This window comes from Orcinus orca, chromosome 14 (assembly GCF_937001465.1).
Source record: "Orcinus orca chromosome 14, mOrcOrc1.1, whole genome shotgun sequence".
Taxonomy (NCBI): Eukaryota; Metazoa; Chordata; class Mammalia; order Artiodactyla; family Delphinidae; genus Orcinus; species Orcinus orca.
In genome coordinates this window covers 28,825,875-28,837,977 of record NC_064572.1, presented here as the reverse complement: position 1 = coordinate 28,837,977, position 12,103 = coordinate 28,825,875, and the positions used below count along the sequence as shown (strand labels likewise).

General features: G+C 57.2%; 1 protein-coding gene across 8 annotated transcripts in view; it reads right to left on the bottom strand.

The window, feature by feature from the left end:
• PALD1 (phosphatase domain containing paladin 1) overlaps window positions 1-12,103 on the bottom strand; it is a 162,773-nt gene that overhangs the window by 60,026 nt on the left and 90,644 nt on the right. For 7 of the 8 annotated variants that reach the window (XM_033407553.2, XM_033407554.2, XM_033407556.2 and 4 more), the window contains one exon: window positions 875-1,030. The exons of the other annotated variant lie outside the window; for it this stretch is intronic. In XM_033407553.2, the coding sequence (XP_033263444.1) occupies window positions 875-1,030 (156 nt within the window). The remainder of the gene's footprint in view (window positions 1-874; window positions 1,031-12,103) is intronic. 8 annotated transcript variants of the gene reach the window in all.

Below are 12,103 nucleotides of genomic sequence, written 5' to 3'. Positions count from 1 at the left end.
GAGCTAATTCCAGCCCCGAGTCCAGATTAGAACTGCCAGGACAGTCTGGTGAGGTCAGTAGGGGCCAGCGTCCCGGCGGAGGGGTAATTACAGGCCCCTCTGCCAAGGAGGGAAGGAGGCCTTTCTCCTGCCCTGGAGGTGCTGAGGCAGCGGCTCTTCCTCTAAAAGCAGCCGAGCTGGGGGAAGAAACAGGAATAGGCAAGCAGAGAGGGAGGGTGGAGGCGGCAAGAGAGGGCAGCGTCTTAGGCCAGACATGGTGGGCTTTGGCGCCAAACAACCTGCTCTAACGCTGACCATGAACACGGCACCTAACCTCTCTGCGCTCAGTCTCCTCCTCTGTAGAATGGGAGCATACAGTCACCACGTAAGGCAGACCCGCTCACACGAGCTCTGGCAGATGGCACTGTATGCATCTCATGGAATCCCCACCACAGCCTCCTGAGGTGGTGCTGACGTTGTAACGCTGAGGACAGCAGCTCAGAGGGGCTAACTAACTTGTCCGAGGTCACGGTTGCAAGGCAGCAGGGGCCGAGCCACAGCGGGAAGCCAGAAGGGCACAACAGTGGGCAGGCGTGTAGCACCCAGGTGACGCTGGCCTGGGGGACGCAGGCAGGGAGCAGGGGCCCAGCCCAGCACCCGCCCTGCTGCGTCCCCAGGCGCCTCGTCTCCTCCCTCCCCCGCCTCACCCATCCACTCACTGCCTGCTGAGCGCGGAGGCCATGCTGGGGACCCAGAGCTGAACGAGACACAATCTCAGGCACAGGGAAGCGTCCTGTACGGTGAGATGAGAACTCTGCCCGCTCAACTCTGCCCGCCTGTCCCTGGGCCCGGGGAAGACGCACAGGGCTGTCCCGGCCCCCGCCCCCGCCCTCACCTCCCGCATCCAGGTGCTGAAGGGCCTCTGCCAGGAGCCGGCCTTCTCCAGGTGGAGGTACGCGTTGAAGAGCACCAGGCAGACGTAGCGTTCCAGGTACTGCAGGCTCCGCAGCTGCAGCCTCCGGGCCTCCCGCTCTGACTTGGCCGCTTTCGCCTAGAGGACGGACGGCATGGGGCGGGAGTCAGAGTGGGTGCTCACCCCCAGCCGGGGACACTCCACACATGCTCTACACACATACACCCGACTCACACACTCACAGACTCTCACAATCGTACACACCACACACACACACATATACACACACTCCCACACACCTCACTCACACACCACATGCCCTCGGTCACACACACCCCACACACAACAGAGTCACATACACACACACGCACTGCATACACACACTCCACACTCACACACAAACCATACACACACACCCCGACATACTCACACACACACAGACACACTCCCACACAACACACACCCTCTCCAAGGCTGGGGACAGACACAGAAAGACCACAGAAGCAGGGTCAGCAACAGGGGCGGGAGCTCAGGGAGGGACAGGCTGGGATGGAGGGTGGGGCATCGGTCTTTTGAACGGCAATCCTGAGCACCTTCTAGGAGAACAGGCCATGCTAGGGAGGAAAGGAACAGCCAAGTGACTAAAGGTAGCTTCCCAGAGAGCACAGGATGCAGCTGGGCCTTGAGGGCCTGCGTGGACTCGGATAAAGACAGTGAACACCAGACGGGGCGGCCAGAGGTGAGGATGGTGCCCAGCAGGTAGGGGGACCGGGAAGGGGCTGGCCTGGCTGGAACAAGGGTGTGAAGGGACAAGACGGGAACTGGGTTGGCCCCCAACTGTGGAAGCCACCCTGGCGCCAAGAAGTCTACCCTCTAAGCCAGCTTCCCAACCCTGGCGTGCAGATGCCTGGGCCCCACCCCGGACCAATCAGACGGGAACCTCCAGGGGGTGGGCCTGGGCACAGGGACAGTGAAAAGTCCCCGGGGCCATTCTAGGGAGCCAGGGTTGAGCTCTGCGGCTTTAGCACCGGGGAGCCACTGAAGCTTTGAGAATAGGAGGGACCTGTTAACGGAAGACTCGCGGGAGACTAACGCTCAGAAGGAAGAGGCCTGACGTGGGGTCCCCTCCAGGTCCTCCTCCGTGTCGGGCCCAGTGGGAAGGCGGGGGCACAAGGCCCAGGACACACAGAGCCAGCTCTCCCCCTGCCGGGTGGCTGCCACCATATCTGAGCGTGCTCCTCCAACCCACCGCAGATGGACCGTCACCCTAGGGGGGAGCCCGGGGGACTGAACGCCACACCTCACCTTGCACTTGCGCCCTCCCCCTGCTCACCCACCCCCCACCCCCACCCTGGCCTCCAGCCAGAGCCCACGGCAGCTCTCTCTGCTCCAAGAAGAGGATGTGGCATAGCGGCCATACCTTCAGGCAGCAGGAACACCCAAGGGAGGGACAGCCAGCCCCCGGGCCTCTGGGAACCAGGAAGGGCAGCCTCCCAACAACTGGGCCACAGCTGGAAGCCCTCCCACGTAGGCACACGTCAGCCTACACGAGTCTCCTCCAGGCCGCTTCAGGAAGGCTCCTGGGTAGGCCCCCGCCCCAGACACGACAAGACCCACAGCCCTAAGAACCGCGAGCTGGAGTGGGCTTGCCTGTGGGACCTGGAATCCCGCACCTCCCACTTCTGCCTCGGGTGACTCAGCCTCTGAGGCCTCTGCCGTCTTTGCCCCCAGGGTCGTGGGAGTGGGCGGTTGGCCCACCACACCGTCCAGAAGGAGCTCTGGAACCTTGGGGACAGCAAACAGGGCCCAGCTGGGGCAAGGGGACCACAGCCAGCGCCCTGACTCCCTGGGAGACAAGACTGGGCTCTGGTCCCAGCTCTGCCATTTAAACTCTCAGCCCCACGTTGCTGGAGGTCACATTGCTCAGTAAAGTATGGCATGAGGAAGCACCTATAAACCCTGGGGGGCCACACGGGTCAGCCAGTCACAGAACGGGGGCCACAGCCATGGCACAAAGGTGGGGCACACACAAGCCCTGCCCGCAGACACTCGTGGTCTGGGGGAGACAGGGGACAACTGCCAAGCACCCAGTGCAGCCGGACCACGGGATCGAGGCAAGGCAGGTAGTGGACGAGGGAGGGCCTCCAAGACGAGAAGGATTTGAGGTGCCCTGAGAGGGGGAGGAAAGGGTCAAAGAGTGAGGTGGAAAGAGGGTCAAAGAGTGAGGTGGAAAGAGGGTCAAAGAGGGGGAGGGGCTTGTAGCAGCAGGGGGCCCAGAGCCAGGCAAGCCCTGACCCTACAGACAAAGGGGCCAGCGAGGGCTTCTAGATGTGAGGGTAGGAATGGCCCCAAGGCCACTGGTGCGGGAAGTTGACTGGGGCCGGTAGGCGCAGGACGCCTACTGTTTTAAGGATGGCTCAACCAACCAACTGCTCAAAGAAAAGCAGTTTTGCTTAGAAATTAGGCAGTGGACCGAAAAAAAAAAAAAAGAAGATTTTACCTAAATACAAACTGCGGCCAATACAGCATGACTCTGCCTGTCTCTAAGGGTGACTATTTCATGCCACGCGGCGCTGGGCATTCACCACCCGATCCCTTACGCTGCTCCCCAACCTCTATCCAAAGGCTGGGAGCCTAGTTAAACACACTTTCTTAGAAAGAAGGAAAGGAATTCACCCACAGTGCCACCAGGCAGAGTCATTTTAAACTACTTTCAAGAGCTCAGAAGTAACTTCCTGTTGGGTGTGAAGAGGCCTCAGCTCGGGACTTGGCCCCGGGCGCAGAACCGCGGCAGCTCTATCCTCTTGGTGCCCCTGCTCCAGAGGGGACAGAAGCCTGCTGCCCCCAGAGATTCCAGCAAGGATTCTGAGGAACACCTTGGGTGGAGAGGTCAAGTGATTCCTTCCGAGACCCTACTGGCAAGGTAGGGTGGAATTATCTCTAAATTCAGACCACTGGGTCAAGTTGACGCCGGACACCCACCGGAAGGTTCCGTGGGCGCTTCCTGCCCGACCGCAGTCTGTGATTTGAGACAATGACCCATCTTCCTAGCAAAGCCCTGGTTTCCTTAAAGTCACCCCGGGTTGGCACTGTCTGGGGAAGAGGACAGGCCAGCCACCTCCAGTAGATAAAAATAGTGGAGCTGTTTTTAGATGGCCTGGCAGACCAGGCTGTCATTAGCTGTGGTGGAGCGGACAGGGCTTCCTCGTCCATTGGGGGCTAAGCGCTAAAACAGACGGGGCCCAGGGCAAGTGGCCAGGGCCCTGGGTTCGTCAGGCCTCTCAAGCCTCCAGTCTGCCCAGCATCAACGCGGGCCCCGAGGTGCGCTGCTCCTTGCTGGGCCACGTGGGAGAGGCCCATGGAGGCAGGGCTGGAAAGCCTCCCCGGGTGTGCCCAGGCCCCCTGCATGCAGGTGCCAGGCTGAGCACAACGCCCGTAGATCTGATGAGGAGATTCTAATATGCCCTCCCGCAAACCCATGAAGCAAGAGGGACTTTTCATGGTGCAGATGGGGCTCAGCAAGGTCACAGAGCTCCAAGCTGGGACATGAACTCCAAAACCCCAGCTCTCCTAACACCCTAGGCCTTTCCACCACAGTCAAGTCCAAGTGCTCCCTGCCTCACTCTTGCTTCTGTACCTTTACCCTCTCTCTTCCTCCTGCCTGGAATGCCCTCCCCTCCGCCGGGGCTGGCCGCGTTCAGCTTTCCCTCCAGGCCCTGGACAAGCCACTGCCCTCCCGAGGCTCTGAAGCATCCAGCCCCACCGCGCGCTTCCCAGCCTCCTCTGCTCTGCACCAGTTCACTAACTACTGCATTACGTTCCATCGCGAGGGCTTCTAATTGCTTCTCCAAGGCATGACTGGCCTCCTCAAGACAGCGATACGCCGGGGCAGCAGGCACCAGATTACAGCCAGCTTTCCATCTCCGCCTCCCTCCCGCCGCCCTGAGCGTCTGACTAGGACCCAGCGTGCAGAGGGTGCTCAGCTGGTCAACGGGCACTCACTCCCTGGGTCATGTCGCCCTTTCAGTGTCATACTCTCAGTAGACCCTACTGGCAAGGTAGGGTGGAATTATCCAGCAAGCGTCATCTAGGACCGAGCTTCCAGATTCCCTGGGGACCCCCACGTGTGCACCTGTGCCGGGGGCTCCGGACTTAGACGTGCAACCACTGCTCAAGAGCTCCGCGTGGACAAGGTTCGGGCTCCTCAAATTCCACAGCACACTCCACACGGGCCTCGGGACCGCTCCCCAAACCTGCCCTGCCCACAAGCTCGCCATCTCACAGGCGACTCCTGCTGCTAAGGCCCAAACCGACATCCCTCCTCCACTTCTCCCTTTCTCAGCCCCACATCCAGCCAATCAGGGAATCCTGTCAACTCTATGTCAACACACCCCCAGAAGCTGCCCCCTCTCATGCCCCAGTCAAGCCACCTCATCTCAGTGACGGCATCTGACTGGCCTCCCTGCCACCGCCCTCAACCCCGCCCCTGCTGTCTATTCCCCGTGCAGCACCAGAGTGACCCTGTGGGAAACTGCGGTCATTACTGGAACCTCCCTGCTGCCCTCTCCCCACCCGCTCCCCAGGAACAAGCATGGCCTGGCGACCACCGCCCTCCAGCTGAGGCAGGGTCCAGACTGGGCGGGCGGCCCACAGCCCTCAAAGATGGTCAGTTTCTAAGGGGCAGGGTCCCAGAGCTCAGACGCCACCCTTCTTCTCAAAATTGAACGCCACCCCTCTCCTTGGGGGCTTTGCATGAGTCCCTGCGGACTCCATCCTCAGGCCTGCGTGGGCTTGAAGGGCCTCACGCCCAAGGATGCTTTCCACGCCTAGTCCCCAGAAGGGAGAAAGAGGCCCTTGCCCCAGAGGCGGGTAACTGATTTTCCAAAGATGTCATATTTTGATCAGCACTTTCAAAGCATGAAGGGGCTAAACCTGGCACCATGTGCTTCTCTGATGTTCGTCCAACAAACACCGGTCACCCTTAGACCAGGCTCTGGGATTCAGTGCTGACCAGACACGGTCCTGGCCTCAGGATCCCACTGTCCCTACACATAACCAAGGTAGTCAGCCTGGTGTCCCGGCCACCATACACCCCACTCCCACCTCACCGGTACCCAGGCAGGTGCTCACTGCCACCCCTCACGGCAGGTGGGGCAGCAGTAGTGACCCCGGGTGACATGGAAAAGCAGAGGCCCAGGCAGGTCAAAGTGATTTGCCCAAGGTTGTGCCAGAAGTTACTAGCAGAGCCTGGGCTAGAACCAGGGTTTCCGACCCCCTCCCAGGGCTCTTCTGGTTGCTGGAGAAGAGCGCCCTCTCCTGGAGACCAACGATGTGGACAAAGAACCAAAAGATACAGAGGTGGTAGAGGGGGCGGCCTTCCTATTTAATCACACAATGACTTATGCAACTGTCCGCTTTCCATCCGCTCACAGGCAGACATCTGTGAAGCCCTACTTGTGCCAGGCAGGGTCTGAGTCAGGGTTTCAGGGATGAGCCCTTGTACGTGCAACAGAGATGAGCAGCAGAAAGAGGCACCTTTAGTGACAACCACGAACTTGACAATGACAGCAATGAGCACAGAGGCAGGGTCTCAGGAGACGGAGAGGGTGCGGGGGGGAGGGGGGAGGCAGGGAGACAGTGGGGTTGAGATCTGAACCCCTCCCAAACCACTGAAAATCCCAAGCCTGATGGCGCACATTCAGAAACCACGCCTGGCACCCTGTCAGTGTTCCCCTGACGGATGCCGTTGAACAAACCAGCACAGTCCCCCTGGAGGGTGGAAGTGGTTCCAGCTCAGCCGTATGATGGGAACGAAGGGAAAGCAAGGGAGGTCTCAACTACTGAGAACATGAGCCTACTCACACACTCACACTTACACACACTCACACTTACACACACAGACCCACACCCACACACTCCATCTGAATGAAAGCTGCTCACCAATCCACTGGCTCTATTTTGGCCTGGTGTGAAAGAGCCTTGGGAAGCAACCCTTTCCTTCCATCATATTTTACGTGACAGCTCACAGCATTCCAGGGTTGCTCTAATTGCAGGGCCTGAGACACTTTACCTACCAGGATGAGGTCTCCAGGGAACAACTTTGGCCATGCCAGAGTCTTGGAGAGACAGAGAGAGACCCCACTTGGCGCTCAGGGCCAGAGCTCTCTCTCTCTACATTTCTCTTAAGAAATAATCTTCGGGACTTCCCTGGTGGTGCAGTGGTTAAGAATCTACCTCCCAATGCAGGGGACACGTGTTCAATCCCTGGACCGGGAAGATCCCACATGCCGCAGAGCAACTAAGCCCGTGCGCCACAACTACTGAGCCTGTGCTCTAGAGCCCGCGAGCCACAACTACTGAGACTGCGTGCCACAACTACTGAAGCCCGCGCACCTAGAGCCCGTGCTCCACAACAAGAGAAGCCACCACGGTGAGAAGCCCGCACGCAGCAACGAAGACCCAACGCAGCCAAAAATAAATAAATAAATAAACTTATTTTAAAAGAAGAAATAATCTTCGCCCTTGCGGTGCTGAGCTGGATCTCTCTGACCTCTTAGCAACTCTGCACCAACCCAGGGCAGTGCAACCAGGAAGGGCTGGTGGCTTCCTTGCCAGCCCTTTTTTTTCTGCCACAAGAGGACTGTCCCCTGGGTCATGGCCATCACAGTGAAGGAAAGGAATGCAGGCCAAGGAGTTGGGAGACTGGTGCTAACCCTGCCTCCAGCTGGTCACAAAACTTCATTAGGCCTCAGTGTCTTCCTCAGGAAAATGGGTCTAATAAAACACACCCTCACCTCCTCACCAGCTGCTCTGAGGATCAGAGGAAAGAGAGGGAAGTTCTTAGAAAACTCAAAAAGCACGGCTCAAAGTTAAAGCATCACAGTCTATAAAATAAATCTCAATTTGGGACCAAAGGACATTTTACTTCTCTCCGTGTGGTACCTTCACCTCAGATTTTCCTCAAACTCCTGAAGGGACAGACGGGACACACATCAGACTGTCTCAAACACAGAACTAACACAGAATTAATGTCACTAGCCAAGGCTAAGGAAAAATGCCCTTGGCATTAATGATTCTAACAGGACTTCCTTCAGGAGCCCTGACCTCGGTTTCTGTCACAAATATTTTCCCTTTCCAGGCCCAGCAAGAAACACACTCATTCACCCAATGGTGTCACCCCTGTGGGCTGGGGGCCCCCTGGATTCTCCTCAGTCGGGGGCCCAGTCTTCTCACCTCTATTCCAAACTCATGGAGTGGCTTAGTTCAAAGGATTTTCTCTTTCTTTTTTCCTATTGAGGCATTTTTAAAAATACCCTGAGCACTGTGGCCCCCTCACACACATGGGGTGATCAGGCCCTGAGCCAAACTCACTGCCTCTATAGGAATGGAGGAGGCATCACGGGCTGCAGCCCCCAGAGGCCAGGCAGCCTGAGACAGGCCTCGGCAAAGAGAGGCGTCCAGACTGCTACACCGGGGAAGGTCTGTCTCCACGGAAAATGTGTGTGCAGGTTTGGCCCCATGCCCTTCTACAGCCAAGACCCGAGTGTGGGATGTCTTCTTGTCCTCTGGGCTCCTCCCCTTACTTAGGCGGGGAATACAAGGACAAGGACCATGGCTTCCAGGCCTTACGCCTTCCCCCAGTGGGGCTGCAGATGGGCAAGGGAGGTGAAACTGCCCCCTCTTCCTTGGGCGGCAGTGTGGCACAGTGGAGAGGGTCTGATCTGGGAGTCGGGGGCTGGAGTCGTGCTCTCCTCCTGCCATCATCTACCAGCTGTGTGCCCTCGGACAAGCCCAGGGCCTCCCTTCCTCAAATGGAGGTAACGTTACAAGCTGACTTGGTCAGGCACAGGCACACAGGGAGGACTGAGCCAGACTGTGGATGTGAAAATGTACAGTCAGCCTGGCGTGGACACCTCCCAGGCTGGTTCTGAGCCTGGCGTGGACACCACGCAGGCCCCATGTGTCCTTGGCCCCCTGGCCTCCAGCAACTCCCAGCCTCCCGTCATGAGCCCCTCCATCGGCCCTCTCCCGGCCCACCTCCACCCAGTCACCCCCAGGCCCTCACCACAGACTCCAGTGCCATCCGAGTCTGGAGGAACATTAGGGCTTACTGAGTACCTCCACTCGGCTATAGAGAAGTGTCTCCCAAACCTCCCCTGGGGACGGGTAAATCCAAGGGCCTGCCTTCCTGCCCTCACTGCATCTCGGGGACGGCTCTTTCTGAAGTACAGCAGTTAATTAATGCAGAGGGAACGAGAGAGCCGGTGTATCAGCATTTTGCAAACCCCCAAGGAAATAAGGAATCCAGGGGATGACCACCAGCAGCCGCCAGGTCACAGCAGAGGCCACAGGACCTTCCAGGCCCCCGCGGCAGCACACGGCACCACCCGTGACTGTGCCGGCCAAACACCAAGCCAAGTCCGATCAAGCCTCTGCTCTACCCATTTACAGGAAGCACGGGAACTGCAACACAGGCTCAACTAAACCCACAGGTGCAATCGGCAAGCTCCAGACTGTGGGACGCCCGGGAAGATAACCCGGTTACCTCGTCACATTCACTTCAGGGGAGGAAAGGAGGAGAAATGTTCTAGATTCATTGAGACTTAAGGGTCTCATGAGCCAAATGCCACCCGTGGATCTTGTCTGGGTCCTGCTCCAACTGCAGAAATACATCGTGAGATCAGTAAGAAAATCTAACACTGACTAGGTATTGGAGGATGAGATGGTCTTTTTTTTTTTTTTTTTTTTTTTGGCCACGCCGCAGCTTGCGGGATCTTAGTTGCCCAACCAGGGATCGAACCCGTGACCCCTGCAGTGGAAGCACAGCGTCCTAACCCCTGGACCACCAGGGAAGTCCCTATGATGGTCTTTTTTTGAAAGATCCCTTCTTTGATGGATATGCTGAAATATTTATAGAGGAAGTAATATGAGGTCTGGGACTTGTTTCAAAATAATCCAGTTGGGGTACTGGGTGGCACTGGTAGGGCTTCAGATGAAATAAGACTGGCCCTGATTCCTGAAGCTGGGAGGTGGCCACACAAGGCTCTGTGAAAATTATTCTCCCTACTTTGAATTGTTCTGTTTGAAATTTTCCAAAATAATTTGAAAAAATAAGTTCCTGTTTTTCAACTCAGTCAATAATCCTACTTCTAAGAATCAGCCTCAGAAACAAGCCACATGGATGGAAGAGCAGCATGTGCCGTGAGGCTCACGGTACCATCACCTGCCCAGAGAACAACAGGAAGTGATCTCACGGGCCACCTCCACAGGAAGAGCAGGCGATGCCGCAGTACATCCACTCAACCAGGTATCATGCCGACATTACACAGGATGATGTAGAGGCTCTTCAACAGACAGGCTGAAGGGTCCACGAGTTCAAGCCATGTATTAATGAGCCTCTCCTCATTCTACTAGAATCTAAGCTCAGTGAAGCTTCACTCACTGCTCCATCCCCAGACACAGGACAGGCGCTCAGTAACCATGTGCTGACGGAGCACATGTTTAAATGGAAGAACGTCGTCCAGGTGAATGAGCAGGCCAGCTTGTGTACACAGCGCGATCACCCCGTGAGAGGAAGTGAGCGCACAGGCACAAAGACCAGAAAGAGAAGGCAAAACTGAAACCGTCCCTGGGAGGCTGGGTAATGGGCTAATATCATTTCCAAAACCACAAACAAGCTACAAAGAGTCCTCGTCGCTGTTGTGTGACTTCGCCGTGCAGACGGAGACTTACACACACCCTGAGCCCTCCTTTCTGCTCCACGACGGAGCCGCAACCCCCACATTCTCCCGCTCTTCTCCACCAAGGGCCCTGAAATAGGTTTACAGCTGGCAGAAGTCACTCGCCAGGTTCCAGGAGCCGTTTTCTTAATTGCTTGTGATTAAGGTGTACGCTGACTGCTGGACCTGGCGGGGCCAGGGAAGGGAAATGCACTGTTTGGGGGATCTGGGGTGCAGGGCAGGAAGCTGAGGAGCGCGTGCTGCTGACAGTCTCAGAACCCCAAGGCTGTGGGATCCTGGGAGGAAAGCTTCTGATGGGCAGAATGTGGACAGGACCCGGAATGTTCCCAGGCAAATGGAGCCCATGTAGGCGATACACCCCCAACCTGAGCCTGGGCTGAGGTCCATTTCCATTCAGCGGTCCTGGGTGTCCAACCAGGCTAACGAGAGTCACTGCACATGCAGCACCTGGCCTGCTCTGAGCAGACAACTGCAGGCTCCACTGGAGAGCAGCCAGGGGCTTCCGGCTTGAAACCAGAGGGCAGGGGTCTAAATAAACAGCCAGGTACCAGGGGTGAGACATGGCTGCCAATTTCCAGAGGAGTCAGTCCATCAGAGGGAAAGGGTAGAGGAAGCAGCTGCCTCTGGAGCCTCAGCAAGCCCACCACAGCCCACCAGGGCAACGTGGACTGAGACCTGGGGTCAAGGGCATCGTGGTCAGGGGAGGGGCGTGGGGCTGGGAGTGAGGATCTTTGCCTCTCATCCCTGATCTGCCATCAACTCACGTGGGGCCCTGGGCAGTCCGCTCTCCTGCTCATCTGTAAACAGAAAGGTCACATGCTCTCTAAGTCCCCTTGGCACTAAAATCTGAGAGTCTGTTCAGGGGGTTTGAAGCTAGGAAGAACATCACAGGACCCTGTGCCCTACAATGATCCTTGGGACCTCCCGTTTTCGAACATTTACTGTGTCCTTCCCACACACAGCCCTGCGAGGAAGCACCATTAATCCAGCCTGTAGGCGCGGGGACAAAGGTAGTCAGAGAGGATGAAGATGGCCCTGTAGGAACCCAGCGCCTTCCAGCACCCATATCCTGTTCCTTCCACCAGTCAACCCAGGACAATCTAACCTGCTTCCTTCCCATCCACACGGGGATTGACAGTCATAATTAAATCCATTCCAGGGTCCACACACACACACCTAGCTGGCCAGATGCCCCTTCAAATCTGGAGGCAGCTGGGACCGCTCAGATCACCCTGACCTCAGGCAGGACAGGGGCTCTGGGTCCAGTCAGGCCTGGGCGAGTGTAGGGTGACCCTGAAGGAGGCATTCTGCCTTTCTGACTAAAGTAAACAGTGGCCTCGTCGCAATTCCCAAATCTAGGTCTATGACCAGTCTCACAACTCCGCAGGAATTTAGAAACATAAATCTTTTCAAGGACTGTCCTCTATTCTGAGAACACCCACCCTACTTTTCTGGTACTAAAATAACCTTT